General features: G+C 32.3%; 2 protein-coding genes across 2 annotated transcripts in view; both read left to right on the forward strand.

Moving 5' to 3' along the window:
• Phum_PHUM605270 (structural constituent of cuticle, putative) lies at window positions 1–3,585 on the forward strand (the record flags this gene model as incomplete). The annotated part of the gene is made up of 4 exons (XM_002432897.1): window positions 1–3; window positions 153–344; window positions 1,118–3,259; window positions 3,361–3,585. The coding sequence occupies 4 exons, from the start codon at window positions 1–3 to the stop codon at window positions 3,583–3,585; spliced, it is 2,562 nt and encodes an 853-aa protein (XP_002432942.1).
• A 12,436-nt stretch (window positions 3,586–16,021) lies between these two features.
• The window catches only part of Phum_PHUM605280 (afadin, putative), a gene marked incomplete at both ends in the record, with an annotated part of 21,458 nt that continues 18,350 nt past the window's right edge, over window positions 16,022–19,129 (forward strand). Inside the window, 3 exons of the mRNA XM_002432898.1 lie at window positions 16,022–16,138; window positions 18,687–18,879; window positions 18,958–18,995. Of these exons, the coding sequence (XP_002432943.1) occupies window positions 16,022–16,138; window positions 18,687–18,879; window positions 18,958–18,995 (348 nt within the window). The remainder of the gene's footprint in view (window positions 16,139–18,686; window positions 18,880–18,957; window positions 18,996–19,129) is intronic.

Below are 19,129 nucleotides of genomic sequence, written 5' to 3' on the forward strand. Positions count from 1 at the left end.
ATGGTATTTTTTTTCTTCATAATTTTTCGCAATGATATCGAACCTTAGAGGCAAATATTGACGCCCCCCACGCCCTCTTTTGTAAGATTAAACCTTATTGCGACGGCACTGATTAGTAATAATGATAATAATAATAATTTTTTTGTTTTTAGGTAGCGGTTGTATTTTTCGCCCTTTTGGCCACCGCCTTTGCCGGTTTCAACAGTCAACAATTGGAAGTTCATTTGAAGAACTGTCATCATCCACCAGGTTTTCATACCGCCGAACTTAGAGACTATGCTTTGACTCACTCAGATTCCCTCAGCCCAATTTTCACATCTTATTTGCAACACGGAGTTGCCAACGTAAGTATCATCATCATCATTTGATTTTCATTTCTAACGCACGTTTGATGAGAGATTTCAAGGTCTATTGTACGTGATAATTAGGAAGTGGGAAGGGGAGGGGTAAGAGGGAAATGATTTAACACTTAACGTAATGAAAATTAAAAAATTACGAAAATTTCTTCTGCTATTTAAAAAAAAAATGGCAGGATCATAATTATAACAAGTACGTGAGTAATAATAAATCAATCGTTCACCTGGCCAAACAAACCTGTTTTGTTTTTACGTTTACGATGTGAGCGATATAAATTTTTTATTTTATTTTTGGAAGTGTCGAATGTGATATTTTGACTTTCATTTTTTTTTAAAGAGAGAGAGAGAGAGATAGAGAGAGAAGAAAAATTTTTTTAAACGTTAAACTTCTTCCTTACTATGATACTTTCATAAAAAAAATAAAAAATCAACATTTCTCCTTTTACTTTCTTTTTTTTATATGTGTATGTGTGTGAGCGTGAGTGTGTGCGTGTGTGTTATTACTTTTGTTTTCATTAAATGGTTTTTCCTTAAAAAAAAAAATTAAACTTATAAATTTAGCATTAAACAATATAAAAGGATGATACACAAATTAATGTGAATGAAAATGGAGTATGAATGTAATTTAAGAAAAACTATCAGTGCGTATGATAAATAAGGGAAAGATTACGTTTTTTAAATTACGTTGAGTGTAAATGATTTACAATGGGAAAAACAATAAGAAGATTATCATAGGGAAATTTTTTCTTTTTTTTTTTTAGTTTGGCGCTCCAAGTGTTAGCGTTGCTAGCAGCCCAGCTGTTGTTAAAACTGCTGCCGTTGCTGCTCCAGCTGTTGCTTCTTACTCTGTAGGACCAGCCGTTTCTTCTTTTCAAGCTTCTCCAGCTGTTGCTAGCTTTTCTGCTACTCCAGCCGTTGTTAAAACCGCTACCGTTTCCGCTCCAGCCGTAGCTACCTACTCCGCTGGCCCAGCTTACTCTTCCTACTCTGCCTCTCCAGCTGTTACCAGTTTCTCTGCTACTCCAGCCGTCGTTAAAACCGCTAGTGTATCTGCTCCAGCTTTCAGCACTTATGCCAGCTCTGCTCCATCTGTATCTCTTTCAACCGGAAGTTTGCTCAAAACTGCCTCATTCAGCTCTCCAGCATTTACTTCTTACTCTTCTGGACCAGCTTTCTACAACTCTTACTCTTCCCCAGCTTTGTCTTCCTACTCCGCTGGACCAGCCTACTCTTCTTACTCTGCCTCTCCAGCTGTTGCTAGCTTTTCTGCTACTCCAGCCGTCGTTAAAACCGCTACCGTCTCTGCTCCAGCCGTAGCTACCTACTCCGCCGGACCAGCCGTTTCTTCTTTCCATTCTTCTCCAGCTGTTGCTAGCTTCTCTGCTACTCCAGCCGTCGTCAAAACTGCCACTGTTTCCGCTCCAGCCGTAGCCACCTACTCTGCCGGACCAGCCGTTTCTTCTTTCCACGCTTCTCCAGCTGTTGCTAGCTTCTCTGCTGCTCCAGCCGTCGTTAAAACCGCTACCGTTTCCGCTCCAGCCGTAGCTACTTACTCTGCCGGACCAGCTCTCGCCTCTTACTCTGCCTCTCCAGCTGTTGCCAGCTTCTCTGCTGCTCCAGCCGTCGTCAAAACTGCCACTGTTTCCGCTCCAGCCGTAGCTACTTACTCCGCTGGGCCAGCCTACTCTTCTTACTCTGCCTCTCCAGCTGTTGCTAGCTTCTCTGCTGCTCCAGCCGTCGTTAAAACCGCCACTGTTTCTGCCCCAGCCGTAGCCACCTACTCCGCTGGGCCAGCTTACTCTTCCTACTCTGCCTCTCCATCTGTTGCTAGCTTCTCTGCTGCTCCAGCCGTCGTCAAAACTGCCACCGTCTCCGCTCCAGCCGTAGCTACCTACTCTGCCGGACCAGCTCTCGCCTCTTACTCTGCTTCCCCAGCTGTTGCCACTTTCTCTGCTGCTCCAGCTGTCGTTAAAACCGCTACCGTTTCCGCTCCAGCCGTAGCTACCTACTCTGCCGGACCAGCCGTTTCTTCTTTCCACGCTTCTCCAGCTGTTGCCAGTTTCTCTGCTGCTCCAGCCTTTGTCAAAACCGCCACTGTTTCTGCCCCAGCTGTAGCCACTTACTCTGCTGGACCAGCCGTTGTCAAAACCGCCACTGTTTCTGCCCCAGCTGTAGCCACTTACTCTGCTGGACCAGCCGTTTCTTCTTTCCATTCTTCTCCAGCTGTTGCTAGCTTCTCTGCTGCTCCAGCCGTCGTCAAAACTGCCACTGTTTCCGCTCCAGCCGTAGCTACTTACTCCGCTGGGCCAGCCTACTCTTCTTACTCTGCCTCTCCAGCTGTTGCTAGCTTCTCTGCTGCTCCAGCTGTCGTCAAAACCGCCACCGTTTCTGCCCCAGCTGTAGCCACTTACTCTGCTGGACCAGCCGTTTCTTCTTTCCATTCTTCTCCAGCTGTTGCTAGCTTCTCTGCTACTCCAGCCGTCGTCAAAACTGCCACTGTTTCCGCTCCAGCCGTAGCCACCTACTCTGCCGGACCAGCCGTTTCTTCTTTCCACGCTTCCCCAGCTGTTGCTAGCTTCTCTGCTGCCCCAGCCGTCGTTAAAACCGCCACCGTTTCCGCCCCAGCTGTAGCCACTTACTCTGCCGGACCAGCTCTTGCCACCTACTCTACTGGTGCTGGATTGGGCTACTCTGCCGGATCTGGCTTAGGATACACTGCTGGATCAGGATTTGGTTACGGTGCCGGATCTGGTTTAGGTTATGCTGCCGCTGCTCCAGGATACGCTACCTACGCTCAATCTGCTCCAGTTTTGAGCGCCGGACAAGTTTCTTCTGCCTTGTTAACCACTGGTGTTCAATCAGCTACTGTCGTCAAACCAGTTGATCACTATGCCAAATACGTCGTAAGTTTATTTACAAATCAAAAACTTTCCATGAATTCTCCTCCTCCCACGCATAAAAAAACCCCATAATAATTTTTTTTTTTCCTTTTACGATATTCCAGGACTTGCATCCAAGATATGCTTTCGAATACGGAGTCAATGACCCACACACCGGTGACAACAAACACCAATACGAAGAAAGAGACGGAGATGTTGTTAGAGGACAATACAGTTTGGTCGAACCAGACGGTTCCAGACGTGTCGTTGATTACGTTGCTGACTGGGCCACCGGATTCCATGCCACCGTAAGGAAAGAAGGCAGCAGCGTCCACCCAGTCAAGAAATAATCAATTTTATTTATTACTCAGGACATATATATATTTAATTAGACTGTTTAAAATTACCATTCAAATATCGATATTTACCATTTTATAAATTAAATCTTCTCCCGCGTAACTTATATTATTATCATTATTATTAAACACAAATATTTATATGTATTCATTATTATTATTATTATTTAAATAAAAAAATAAATTTTTTTTTTCCATTTTTAAATTTTTCTTTTCTTCTTGCATGAAATAAAATCCCTATTTTTTCCAGACAAAAAAAAATTCAGCCCACGCAAATTCAATTATACTTTTTTCAATACACGAATGCAATGCGGTAATAAAAATTTTCAAGTTTTTTGATTGTTTACTATTTTTGGCGTTTTAAGGATTCTAAGGAGGAAAACTTGAATAAATATTTTTTATTTTATTTTTTTTCGAGTTTAAATTAAAAAAGTTTTCGTTATAAAATAAGATTCCACGTTTAAAAATAAACGTTCGGATGTGTTTTTTTTTTTTTATCTATACGAAACCCCTTAAAACAAATTTAAAAAAAATAAAATAAAATTAACCGTAAAAAATTTCGCATTCGTTTAAATTTAAAAAAAAAATAGAAATCAATTCTTTCTTCTTTTATTTGTCACGGTCGTATTCTATTTAAAAATTTAATCTCGATGTAAATTTAAAAAAAAAAAAAAAAAAAAGAATAGAATAGAACAAATCAATTATAAAATCCAAAAAGTTTATAAACGAACAAATACAAACAAAAGTATAATGAACTCATACGATTATTTATCAAAAGAAACAAACGACGACAGGTGGCACAGGTACTTTATAACTTTTACAAATTCGTCAAATAAATAAAAAAAAAAAACCGTTATAAAATCATTCAGGTAATAAAACAAATCAAACAATTTAAAAAAAAAAATAAATTTAAATCGTCTGGAACTGTTCGTGGCTGGAGAAACCAAAAAAAAAAAGAAAATTAACGAAACGAATAACCAATCAAACGTATCAAAAAAATATAAAAAAATCAACAAAAAATTTTAATAATAACAACAACAACCCTTTAATTATTATTATTACTATTATTATTATTATTATTATTATTATTATTATTATTACCTAATTAAAAAAATATTTAAAACAATAAATAAAATAATGAAAACAACAAACTCGTGACGTTATCATCCTTCACAATAACAAAAAAAATTTTCATTCAAAAAAAAACATAATGAAAACGATACGATTCATTATTATTATCATCATCATTATTATCATTATTAATAAAATGTACTAGAAATTAAAAAATAATAATAATAATGCCAAAAATTTATCATCAATTGGCAATTTTTAAAACAAAAACAATAGATTGGCACGTTAACATAAAAAAAAAAAAAAAAAAAAAAAAACAAAACAGTAGAAATATTTGTAAAATCGACCCATGATTAAAATATTAATCGTATTTATAATAATAATAATAATAATAATAATAAAACATGTTATCATGCAACATAGTAAATGATAACACGTTATGAATAATAATAATAATAATAATGAGGTTTTGTTTTGTACAGGTGTTATGATGATATAACTTTTATGTGTGTGTATGAGTGTCTGTGTGAGTGCCTGTTTGTATGGTTGTTTGTATGTGTTTGTTTGTTCGTTTGTTTGTAAAAGTTTTTATTTTTATGTAAAAACAAAAAACCATCGAAAAATTTAGTTTAAAAAAAGGGAAAAAGAGAAAAAAAAAGAGGGAAAAAGTTTTGGAATGTTTTAATATTAACTCACTAACCTGTTTGATTCCCATTTACTTAGCCATGTATCTTGTTATCATTATGATTAATGATAATAATTATGATAATAATTATTATAATAAATAATAACCGACCGTTTAAAACGATTACACGAATTAATAATATTTTTTATGTAAAATAAAAAAAAATTCTCTTTTTTTTCCCATTGATATATTATAATATTTTTTTACAAACTTAACGATAAGAGACGTGGATTTAAACATAAAAAATTAACACACGGTCGTCGTCGTCTTCGTGATCGACATTTTTTTTTTTTTTTTAAATAAAATGAAACATAATTTCATAAAAAAATTAATAATTTCATATGAAAAATTATTAAATTATTATTTTTCAAAATGGATTCCATAGATATAAGTCAACTCGAAATCACGTCATACCACGGTAAGAATGCGTTAAATAATGTACAGTGCTGCTAATAAATGATTGTAGCGGTAAAAATCCGTACTAAATCCATAGTTACCGCGCATGCGCAAACGAATAAAAAAGACACCAGTTTGTTCTTAGATATCAAAGAACGGTTATAATAGTGAGTTTTGTTCGCTTCTTTTTTTTTTTTTTAAACAAGTTTTTTTTTTTTGTTTTTTTGTTTTAAAGTTTTTATTATTATTAATGTAATTTTATTTAAAACATGAGTTTTATTTGTGATTGTGGAGGTTAACAATTTGAAAATAGTTTTAAACGTATGTGAAAAAAAAAAAAAAAATTTTTGTTGAAATCACACGCATTTTGTGGATAGTACAATGGCTAGGTGTACGCTACCTTAGTATAGGAAAAAAACCTGTTTTGACATTACACAGGTAGGATAGGCTTCCGTTTGACTCATTTTACATTTAGATTTTTTTTTTTTTCTCTTTTCATTTCAAAAAATGTTTTTATTTAAGTTTATGGTAAAACTTTTTTACTTTACCGGTTTATTTTTTAAATTTAATAACAATCGTTTGAAATTTCACCTGTTTTTTTTATATTAAGAAAAAAAAAACTGATTTTTTTTCTTCTTCTTAAACAACCGATTTCATTAACAAAATGGCGGACATATTTATTATTTTTTTCCGCCTAAGTATCTTTTAAAACTCATGGCATATTTTAATAGTTTGTTTAATAAATTTTATTCATCGGTGTGTTTTATGAATTAATTAGAGAACGTTTTTTTTTTTTTATAAATAATTTATTAAACGTTTAATTTAAATTTAATTACTTTTTAATAGTAAAAAAAAAAAAAAATGCGAATATGCATTCTGTATCAAGGTCAGTGGGCCTTGTGTTAAATTATTTATTTTTTTTTTAGCATATTTGTAATTTTTTTCTCTAGGTTTTATACTTTATAATGAAAAATGCTTTTTAAAACACATCAAAACTATGTAACAATTTAAAAAATGTGTGTTTTTTTCTAAATGTTAATCCCACGTCACACTTAAAAGAAAAATGTTTTTTTTACTAAAGATATGTATAAATAATTTAAAATTTCTGTCAATTTTGCATAAGCAGAAAAAAAAAAGAAAAAAATTCTGTTGAATTTTATGTCATGAACTCTTCATCGAAATTGTTTGTTTAAAAAAGTTTTAAATCAAATTTTTTTTTTCTTTTTCTTTTTTAATCTTTTAACTTTTTAATTGAATTTTAAAAAACTTTTGGTTTTTTGTCGTTACAATCACTTTGCTGTGCAATTTCTCTTTTTTTTCTCTCTCTCTCTCTGTTTCATGTAATAAATTTCTATTTGTGATTTATTACTCGAATGTCTCTCTATTGTTACCTCATGTGTGGTGGAATTGTTCGACTGACTTTCTGACTTACATTTTAAATTTTGTTACTCTTGGCACTTGAATTCATTCGAATTGTTTTTTTTTTTTTTTTTTTTTTTTTTTTTGTTCAATCAGGGAGTCATATATATATTTAATTAAATAGTCAAGATCAAACTTTGGTTTTTATTTTTATTTTTTTTTCAAACCAATTCGATAAATACTAAAAATTGTTTAAAGTCATTGTAGTGTGGAAAACGATGATGTGGTTACATGATAAATTGCAATCAATTTTATTTGGTCACATTCGGAATTGTATTCGACAGAGGCAAATATGAAGTTTGAAAAGTTTTTAAAAATTTTTCACATGATAAATCTTTATTTCAATTAGTATAGAGTTGATTAAATAAATTAATGGTTTTAAAATCTTCTTCTTTTTCCAAATTTGACTACTGTTCAATTGTTTTGGTTTGTTTCGATGCTTATGATTTGTTCGAAGAGGTAAATTATAAAAAATTGTTTCATTGCATTGCATTGAATAGATTGTATATAAACGTATCTCGCACTTTCTGGCGCCTTTATAAAGTATGATAAAGTGACCTTGTTTGTCTTGAAATCAGACCTTAATCATAGATACAAACACACACATTTATATATAATCATGCCTTTTTATGTGTGTGTATATATATATATGTAGAGCACGGTTATTCGTTTGATTTATTAGTAAAAGTTGGAAAGAAATAAATTTTTTAAAATGAATTTAGTATTTACTAATCTCTCTCTCTATCTTTCTCTCTCACACACACACATAGTTCTTATTAAATTAATAAGAAATTCATAGTTGATTGCATCTGTAAAATTTTCTTTTTTTGTAAGTTATGTTTTGGAAAAAAAAACAGTATTTTATTTCCTAGTTAGGAAGGTAATAAGAAAGAAAGATGGAAGAAAAAACGAAACGAGTTTTAATATTGTTGAGATTAATGCAGAATTCCAAAAAAAAAAAAAAAAAAAAAAACATTAGTGAAAGTAGTCAGTTTGAAAACTTGAAAATCTGATTTGAGTGAAAGAGATAGAGAGAGAGAGAGTGAGAGAGGGAAAGAAGCAGACGAAAAAAAAAGAAAAATGAAACCTGATGCAAATATAATGAGTAAGATTCATTCAAATAATTAATTTGAAATTTTATTGCACGCCATTTATCGATTTGACAAAAAAACAACCGCAATCGCTATTATGCGTGCATGTTGTTGTCATTGTTGTTGTTGTTGTTGTTGTGGTAATTCGAATATTGCCAAACATAATTTTATAATTAGAAAGTTTATTAAAATCACGGTTTCAATTTCTCTCTCTCTATCTGTATCTCTCTTTCAAAAAAAAAAAAAAAGGGAAAAAATTTAAATTTGTTTCCAGGAAATAAAATAACGCGGTTCATTAAACTTTAGATGAAAAAGAAAAGAAAAGAAATTCAAATGAAAACGTTTTTTTTGGTAAATGGAGGTCATCCATCATGTTTCATTGATGATAAGAAGAAAGAAAGAAAGTCAGGAATAACCACGTTAAAAAAAAAAAAAAAAGATAAAAAAATTTGTAATTTGCTAGTACTTTTAATCATTGCATAGTCGTCGTTATCAAACAGAATGAGATGAGCAGAAGAAGAAGAAGAAGAAGAAGAACTTTGGTACTTTTGTGGGCGATAGTTTTTTTTTTTTTTGGCACTATTTTAAAACGGAACGAACCACGATAGTGAGTTTACGTCTCTCCAACGACTTCCTTACCACATGCGTAAGTGCGTGCGTGTGTGTGTGCGTAAATAAATTTGACATATATAGATTAGATGCACTCGCTTCTTTTTTTTTTAAAATTAATTAAAAAATTTAAATCGTTAATCGAAGGCGTTCGATTGTATATCAAACATTTCAGGTGTGCTTGAAACTTGAGAGTTTAAATAATTTGCAACCTATTGCCAATCAGTCAGTCAATCATTCAGTCAGTCAGTTAGTTGGTTTCTCCTTGAATTACAACCTATTTCTAGTTACCCGAGAAAATTGCTTTTTCATTGTTTTTTTTTTTCCTATCTATCTATCCTTCTCTCTCCCCCTCTCTCTCTCTTTCCAAACAATACGATACGGCTTATATAAATCGAACAAAACAATAATAATAATGATAATAAAGCAAGGGCAAGCATATAAAGCGGAGGAGATTTCATCATTGATGATGAGAAATAAATTAAATTGAAATTAAAATTAATTATTATATTTTTTAAAGTAAAAAAAAAAAAAGACGTGGATTGTTTAATTTGGTTATAATTGGTGGATGCGGCATTTTTTCTTTTCTCTTTTTCTTTCCCCCTCTTTTTTTTTTTGTTTTGCAATGACAGAAGTGGAGGATTTACTGGTGTAATGTGTGTCGTTGATAAAGTTGTGGTGGTGGCGGTTCAACCCTAAATTATATATAAATGATGAATTGAATACGTTCTGGGATTATATTTTAAATTAACAAGAGATTATACATTTGAAAAACAAAAGAGAGAGAGAGAGAGGAAGGAAGGAAGGTGTCAACGTTGCATGCATGACCTCTGGAAAAAAAAGACGACAAAGAAACAAAGTGGAAGAATTCGTCTTCGTCGGATCGTTTTCTTTTTTTTTTTTTTTCGGCGTTTTCTTTGATTTATTATTATTGTTATTATGCGAGAATGGGGTGAAGAACAAAAAAGTAAAAAAAAAAAAAGGAAGCCTCGAAAAAATGTTTAATGGGGTAAATCGGATTAATGGAGATTAGCGGGTAATGAAACAGCAGAGTCACGATGATTTAAACGCCGTTACATTTAATGCGTGTGTGTAACTTTTATAAAAAAAAAAAAAGAAAAAAGCAGAGCGTTTTTGACACAAGATGTTTTATATACTCGTACGAAGATGTTACACGCACACGCACACACTCACACACGCACATTTAAATCGGTAATTAAGGAAATGGGAAAAATTTGGAATGTGAAAAATACAAACGCGACGACAAATAGGCACTGCGTGTCATCGTTTGTGGGAAAATTCGTCATCTGATAACGATTGTCTTATCAATCGCTCTCCTTTTTAATTATTTAACTAATTAATTAATTAATTAATTATTATTATTATTATAATCTTTTTAATAACTGACTAATAATATTCTATACGTTTTGAATAGGTTGCGAAACGAAATGGAAAAAAGAAAAAAAAGATACGTTTTCCAAATTCGTTTTGTTTCGTTGGTTTGTTGGTTTTACTCATTATTATTATTATTATTACTATCTTTTTTTTTTTTTTGGTTTATTGCGCTTCGTTAAGAAATGCATTGTTTTAAAAATAATAATAATAATAATGATAAAAGAAAAGAATATCGAATGATTGAAATTTATTGAATGAAATTTTTTTGTTTTTTTTTTTTTTTAAGTCGAACGTGTTTTTAAAAAAATGTGCAGACGATCAGTACACCACACAAACCTGAATTTCTTTCTCACCTGAAATTAAAAAAAAAAAAAAAAAAAAAAAAAAATTGAAAGAATTTAAAACGTTTAGTTACGTCGTGGTTTTATTTTGTTTCCAATGGTTGCAACCGAAAAATTTGATTTTACTGTTTGTGCAAACACGGTGTTTAAAATTCCAACGTTCATTCCAGTGTTTTTGTATTGTGTTTGTTTGTTTGTTGTTTGCGTCGTAGACGTGATAAGATTGTTGATTTGTTAATTTTTTTTTTTAATGCAACGAGAAATTATTAATAATTTAAAAAAAAAAAATGTGTGTTTGTTGCGTAACATCGTGCACGGAGTTGTTGTTGTTGTTGCTGTTGGTTTTGTCGTCGATTTTCCATTCGAAGAAATTTTCGTAACGTGTGTAATGACGTCATGATTTCTCTTTTTGTTTTTGTCGACAGAATTTTAAACATTTGAATTTGTCGTCATATAACGTTCGACGAAACGATTGTTTTTCATGGGGGGAGGGGGGGGTAAACTCGTCGGTTTTACGCGGTTTTAACGTATGTTTACGTTAAAATTTAAATCGACTGTCAACTATTCAATAGACTAAACAAAATTGCGAACGGCTCGCAGCAAAAAAAAACTAATTAAACTCGAGCGCGCGTACCTGGTTTGAAGAAAAACGAAGAAGTACGTTTCACATGTTTAATACAATTAGAAGAAAAATCGGAAAATTTCGACAGTGACGTTTTTTTTTTCTCTTATCGATACTAAAAAAAAAAATGTGGATGACTAAAGGGAAAACGGAAAGGAAACCGAAATGCGGTTGCGATCCAAATTTAAATTTTAAATTTGTTTTAAAACAAAACATTTTTCTTTTTTTTCAATAAGAATAAAATGGATTCGTTCTGAGAAATTGAATTATTGACGTTGAATCATCATTATCATCATCATCATTATGGCGTTAGTAATTTGTTTTTTTAATAAAAACACAAGGTGATGGAATCTCCAGTTCATTGTCAATTTGCGAATGGATTGATGAGAACGTCTGAAAAAAAAAAAAAATTATTTATTTATTGCGAGCATATATATATATATATAAATTGTCGATGTTGACAGACAAGTTAACGTATGAGATTTAAATAAAAATTGACGTATTATCAATATTATTATTATTATTAGTATTTTTACACTATAAGACGGTGACCGATCCGTTTGTCAATCGTGAGTAATCGCAATATTAATAATAATTAAAAAAAATGAATGAATGAATGAATGAGAGATTTTTTATTAATCTCGTGATGACAATAATTCAAATCGTTTGAAATTTTTTTTACGGAAATAATAATAAAGACATTATCATTATTATTATTAGTATTATTATTACGTTTTCGTAATTAGTAATTAAAGCAAGGTCAGGCTTACGCAAAAACATTTTTTTTTTTTTTTCGGTTTCTCTTACTATTGAAATAAGTTTGTTTGGTCTCATGTAACTAAAAAGAACGAGAGAGAGAGAGAGAGAGAGAGAGAGAGAGAGACCGGTTTTTACCGACTTGTGTTGTTGGAAAGAGAGAGAAAGAGAGAGAAAACCGGGGAAACTGGGTTTGACCGTCTAAACTCGACCGTTGTCGAGAAAGACAAGGTTAAAAGAAAAAAAAAAATGGCCGTAAGGTTTTCTGCGTAAGAATTCGGAGCGTACGATCGACGCAACAACAAACACACACAATCGTGTGTGATGATGGATGGTAAATTATTTTTATTGGAATATAAAAGGCGAGGAAGAAGAAGAAGAAGAAGACAAAGACGACGACGACAATGATGATGATGATGATGATTCTCTTTCATTCTGCCCACGGAACGACGACAAAATTGTACAAATTTGTCATTTATTAAATAAATCGTCGTTTAATAAAACGTTTATTAAAACGAAGGAAAATTAATTCGGGGAGTGACATAATTGGTGAAAGGAAGAGGAAGAGGAGGTGGTGGTGGTGGTGAGAAGATGTAAAAGAAGAAGAAGAAATTTTTTTGTTTCGGGCCGTTATTATTATCACGAGAGGACTAACGTCATCACCGATGGCATTAATGGCGCGGAGAAGAGGGGACCTACCTAATCATAGTTTGAGAGATTTTAATAATAAAACGTTACGATTTTTTTCGGTTGGAACTTAACACAACTTACGTAACGCGGTCGCCATTTTCGGTGATGGGTAAAAATAAAAATTCATTTCGTCGTCACGTTCAAAAAAAATGACGAGAACATTGGAATTTCATTCATCGTCGTCGCGCCATGTTTATTTTGCGCCCTTAAAAATTAAATTTCTGCTTGAACGCGAGGGTTCATTGTCTGGTAGATAGCTCGGTAGGTAGGTAGGCAGGTACATTTGTGACAAATAAGGGCAAATGTGTCATCGTCGTCGTCGCCCTCACGTCCGGCGCCTATGGTCTTCTCGCTAAAATACAAAATGTCCGAATCGTTTTTTGAATGAGATTAAAAGGAAGGAAGGAAGGAAAAAAAAATTGTAACGAATGTAACGGCCATGTGTGGATGATGGAAGCTCATCCATTTTTCTTTTGTTTATTCGATTCAAATTTTTGGATGAAGAGGAAAAGTAAAAAACCAGACGCGTTGAATTTAAATATCGAAGAAGAAGAAGAAGAAGATGATGATTACGAAACAGACGAAATTATTAAAAATTTGGATTTTATGGCGTTGTTTGCCCACGTTGAGAAAAAAAAAAAAAACGAAATTTTTGCTGATGGAGTCACCGCGGATCCCTGTTTTTTGACCTGACGTTGATGACCGTTTAGTCATTTATATTTTCTTCTTTAATGGCGACTGACTTTTGACTTTGGCGAGAGTGAGAGAGAAAGAGAGAGAGAAGACCAAATTTAAAGTTAAAATTTTGTAAAATAATGTTGTTTTTTTTTTAACGACAAATTTTGAAATAATGCAACGTTGTTTTGTTTGAAAATAATAATAATAATTATTTGGTAAAAACGAAAACAAACAAACAAACGATAGGAAATAAATAAAATCCGACGATCGGATTTATTATTATTACGTAACAAACAAACGATGTGTGGCACAATGCGAATTAAATTCTTTTGAAAATTGTTTAACATTGAAAATTGAAACGAGTGGAAAAATTTCTTTTCTTTTTTTTTTTTTTTTGGGGGGGGGGGCGAACCAAAAAGGAGAAAAGTCTTTTGTGACTTGAAAACGAAAACATTTTTTTTTTCTCTCTCTCTCTCTTAATAGACAAATTCGGTAAATTACAAAGTGTCAGGTTTCCGATAATAATAATTAAAACATTTAAAAAAAAAAAAAAAGTGCAAAAGGTCATTGACATTGACTGAACAAGATTTGTTTGTTTCTTTCCTTTCTGGACGAAAAAAAGATCGATTTATTATTATTATTATTATTATCCACCATTAAACACGACAAGGCTACTTGTCGGGGTTTTCTTTTAAGTATTTATCCGAGGTTTCTACCCGATTCCTTAGGGACAAATACTCGAATTTCGGTGGTGCCACTTATTATAAGATAGCACCACATCAATTCTTGAAGGTCTTCCTGAGTGAGTTTATTATTATTATTATTATTATTATTATTATTATTATTATTATTATTATTATTATTATTATTATTATTATTTTATTATATTCGTTGAATATTTGGAAATTTTGTTCGAAATATTATTATTATTAATATTATTATTATTATCGTTGTTGAGTAATTTTTTTCTTTTGGTTTTCAAAGAAATTTTAATAGCATAAGGGGGAAAGGGGGAGGGAGGTGGAGGTGGGGTCGGTCACATTTTGATTGCGTTTAATTGCGTAATTGATATTGTTATTATTAATTAATCACGTAGAAATTTATTTTCTTTCTCTCTCTCTCCCCCCTCTTTCTCTCTTTCTATTTTTGGCGGGAACTTGATCTCGAATTCCTTTTTTTTTTTTTTGTCGAAATACCGAGAAAAATGTGTTTGGTTCGAAATGGGAAAAAAAATAAAATAAAATGTTTATTAATAATAATAATAATAATAATAATAATAATAATAATAATAATAAAATTCAAGGTTTTCTCCGGTAATGATGATTCGATCGTGGGCCGCACACACAACAACAACAACAAAAACAACAAACAACAACAACTCGTTATTCAAGGTAGGCCACGTGCCATCGATTCTTCCAGAGTCTCGGGAAAAAAAAATTTTTTTTCATTTTTTGTAAAAATTGGAGAAAATTTTTTTTCCCCCCGGAAAAAAATTGAATTTTTACGGGAGACTTTTCTCGAGTGATTTTCCCGACGGGTGATGACGTCATCGTCTGATAGTCTTTAAAAGGTTTCGTTTATTATCATCATCGTCATTATCGCAGTGTTATGTCATATATTGTTAGTCAATTTAACTTAATTTCCTTCATAAAAGGCATCAAAAAGAAAAAAAAAAAAAAAAGAATTTTATTATTATTATCATTATCATTATCATCATTATTTTTTTTTTTGACGATGAAAGACTTTAAAAAGCCTTTCGGCGATTGGTACGATGAGTTTCGTGGGTGCGTGGGTCGTTGCTCGTGTTTTCTTTTTCTTTTTTTTTTTTTTTTTTAATCAATGGCAAAGTTTCGTTTTTTTTTTTTAACAGGAAGAAAATAAACATTTTGAATTTTACTTGATGTAAAAAAAACAAATAAAAAAAAAAAAAAAGACGAACGGGAGGCAAGCAGGCAAGCAGGCAGGCAACCAAAAGTCTAAAAAAAAAAAAAAAAAACAAATAATAATAATAATAAAATTCCATCGGAGTATCTGGAAAATTTTTTTTTTTTTAAATTTTATTTATATATTCGCAGCGGTTCCCCGACAGCGGCGGCAAAACGGAAATAGATCTATCGAACGGCTTTGATTTTTATTATTATTATTATGATATAAAATTATTCCCAACGTAACGTGGCGGCAGATGTTTTGTCAACACATTCGGTGAATGAATGTGAATGGAGTGAATTGTATATAAAAAAAAAAAAATTCGGAATGTTTTTAAAAGGAAAGAAAGTTTTTAGTTTTTTAGGCTTGGCAAACGATTGACCTACCCCGAAAGGTAAAGGTGTGACCGTTATAAGTTTAACGAGTAGTAGTCATCGTTTGATATGGGTCCATTTAAAACGGTCAAACAATTGAAAAAATTAGGGGGAGGAATGCGAAAATAATAATAATAATAATAATAAGTATAAGTACGAATCTCATTTGAAATTTTTTCTTACCTGCCGGATAAAATTTTTTTTGTTAAATAATTTTTGCATTGTTCAGAATTGTATTGTTAAAAAAAAGGTTGAAAAATCTCTAACGTTTCCGCCATTTTTTTTTTTTTCAATGGAGAGGATATCACTTGATGAGAGCGAACGTGGAGTTTAAAGTTTTAAAATTTAAAATTTTTTTTTTGGTCGTTGCAGATGATATGATTGCCACTGACCCTAAAATGAAGAAAGACGCCGAACGAGAAGCCCTACGGGCTGTCATACAACAATGGAATGCCAATCGTCTGGATCTCTTTGAATTATCCGAGCCCAACGAAGTAAGTAAAATTGGGGTTAATATTTAGGGGTGAGTGGTGAAGGAAAAAAAAAAAATCTGCGATGCGTGAAGTTTCCTGGTTTTTTACTACATACGACTTACTTACTCACTACATTTCGGGTGTAACATATTCTCTGTCTCACTCACTATATTTGCCGGTAACTTGTTTGGTCAAGGCTGAGTGAAAAAAATAGTAGTAATAATAATAATAATAATAATAAGAAAAACCCCTGTTGTCTCGTGGGAAAGATTTATTATAAAACGAGGAAAGGGGGAGGAGCTATGGGGTATGGTTTCCGTAAAATTATTTCCTGCTGGAGAAGTCAGTCAGTCAGTCAATCAGAATACGATTTCAAAGAATAAATTTAAATTCCATTAATTGACATGATTGTTTTCATTATAACTGGTGACGTCATTAAGGGGGGGGGGGAAATTGAGGGGTGAGAGGTCGTTGTGCGAATCGTTGAAAACCATTAGGCAATCATCCCGTTTTTTTTTTAAATATGGCGTACGAAAGTAAAATTTGAATTTTTTTTTTTGAGAGAGAGAGAGAGAGTTGCGTTCACGATTTGTTAATTACATTTTTGTTTTTTTTTTTTTTTCTCGTTTGACCTTTGAACTATCAGTCTATTATTATTCACCTGTCAGCGTCGTGCACAAAAACCGCCAAATTTTTCGCGCTGAACTTTCTCACCCTGTTGAAAATAAATCTTATCTTTTAAAAAAAAAAAAAAAAAACTTTAAAACAAACATAATTATTTATTATTATTTTTAAATTATGACTTAAAGGGGGTTGAACAATGAAATAATGACGATAATAATGATAATAATAATAATTCAATCTTAATCCATCGCATTTAGATAAAAAAAAAAAAAAATATTGTTTAGATATTCTTCGTAGGGAGTTTTATCGAGTGCAAACTTCCTGTTGACGATTATGACGATGATGATGATGATTTCAATAGGAATACTGTGTAACACCTGACTTTGTTTCTCATCATGCCGACCGTGACAGACACCGGTTTTTACAAAAAAAAAAAAAAAAATTTTACTTTTCCTACTTCTACTACCACTACCACAACTACTACTACCACTACAGCTCATTCGTGCGTTTAATGAATATTTTACCGAAGAGTTTATTCGTGTGAATAACAAAAAAGGAAATTGCCGACGTCGTGTCAATAATTCGATATTTTGTAAAATTCTCTCTCTCTCTCTCTCTCTCTCTCTCTCTTCTGTCGTTTTCGGGTGAAAAAACTCTGTCGATGGAGATGTTTTTTTTTTTTATATAGGTTGCGTGAGTTTTAGGTATTCATTTCGACGAGTTTTGTAAAAAATATAATAATAATATTGATGTGAGCGCAATGACACAAATCGATGTCCGATGGTATTATTTCCAAAAGTTGAAAAGTTGACCACCGTGTGCGTGCGTGCGTGTGTGCGTGCGTGTGCGTGTGTATACACAACGACTCATTCACGCTCCAGTAAGATATAAATAGACCGATTCATTATTACTGTTTAAAAAAAAAAAAAAAAAAGTTAAATGAAAGAAACGAAACGACTATGAGATTTGTTTACTTAATTAACAATTTTATTTATTTTCGTAATTTTACACATAACGGAAGTTATCGACGTTCCCTTCGATCCGTTCATTTTTTTTTTTTTTTTACTTCTTGTAATAAATAATGTGATGAGGAGTGGTGGTAGTAGTAGTAGTAGTAGTAGCAGCAGCAGTCGTCGTCCTGTCCATAACGAAATTAATGCCAAAGAATCGACTTCTTGTTATTGGCAAAATGATTGTGAATGAACGTGTCGAAATGTGAAAAAATATACATGCGTGCGTGCGAGTACACGGAGGGGGGAAGGGGAATACCTTTTGGTATTTTTATTTATTTTGTAACGGTTTCACGTCGATAAAATCCAAATTTTTTTTTTTTTTTTTTTTTTTACTCATTCTACCGTCGCATATTTTTAATGCCGTAATATTTTTACTCGTAATTAGCTTTAATCGACGTAATAAAAACTGGAAACGTCAAAGGAAAAAAGGAAAAGAAAAACGAGATTATTTAATAATGGAAATTGCGAGTTTCGAAGAAAGAAGAAACCGGTCGATCGATCGATGGATGTAAAATATTAATTATGCTGGAGAATTAATATTCGGTAGCAGAAGACAAAAAAAAAATTATTTTAATTTTATTTATGCGTTTCACTTGGAAAGAAAAAACCAACAACAACAACAACAATCTCGGAATCGGCCATGCCTTTTTTTTTTGTTTGTTTGTTTGTTTGTAAAATTTCAGGTCAAAGCACTCCTTAACAACCAAGAAAAAAAAAATTATTATTATTATTATTTATTTTTTGGGTTTGCGATTTTAAAAAAAAAGGCGAAAATTTTTTTTTTTTGGGGGGGGCATGGGGGGTTTAAAATTTTGTTTTTGTTTTGTAATTAAATTACTAATAAGGAAGGAATTGATGGTGATATTGGTGGGTTTTGTTGTGCGCGTGCGTAATAAATATTTCGTTTGTACTCAAATGATTTTTTTTTCCAGAACCTTGAATTTCACGGGGTTATGAGGTTTTATTTTCACGATTCCGGTCAAAGGATCGCCACCAAGTGCATAAGAGTTGCTTCCGATGCCACCGTGACAGCCGTCATAGAAACTTTAATCGAGAAATTCCGTCCGGACATGAGAATGCTTTCGGTACCCGAATATGCTTTGTATGTCACGCACGAGAACAGAGGTAAGTTTTTTTTTTACTTCTTTTTCCGCCGGTTCGGTACTCGAAACGACGTTAAAAATCTCTATTGTTTTTGTTTAGACGAAAGAAGACTGAATCCGGACGAGAAACCTCTGTTGGTACAATTGAATTGGCACAAAGACGACAGAGAGGGAAGATTTTTACTCAAAAGAATAGATGACAAAACGAAAGTAAGAAAGAAAGAAAAATAAAAATAAAAGAAAATTCGTCGAGGTAAAATTTGTCGTTAATT

This window comes from Pediculus humanus, genomic scaffold (assembly GCF_000006295.1).
Source record: "Pediculus humanus corporis 1103172108318 genomic scaffold, whole genome shotgun sequence".
Classification (NCBI taxonomy): domain Eukaryota; kingdom Metazoa; phylum Arthropoda; class Insecta; order Psocodea; family Pediculidae; genus Pediculus; species Pediculus humanus.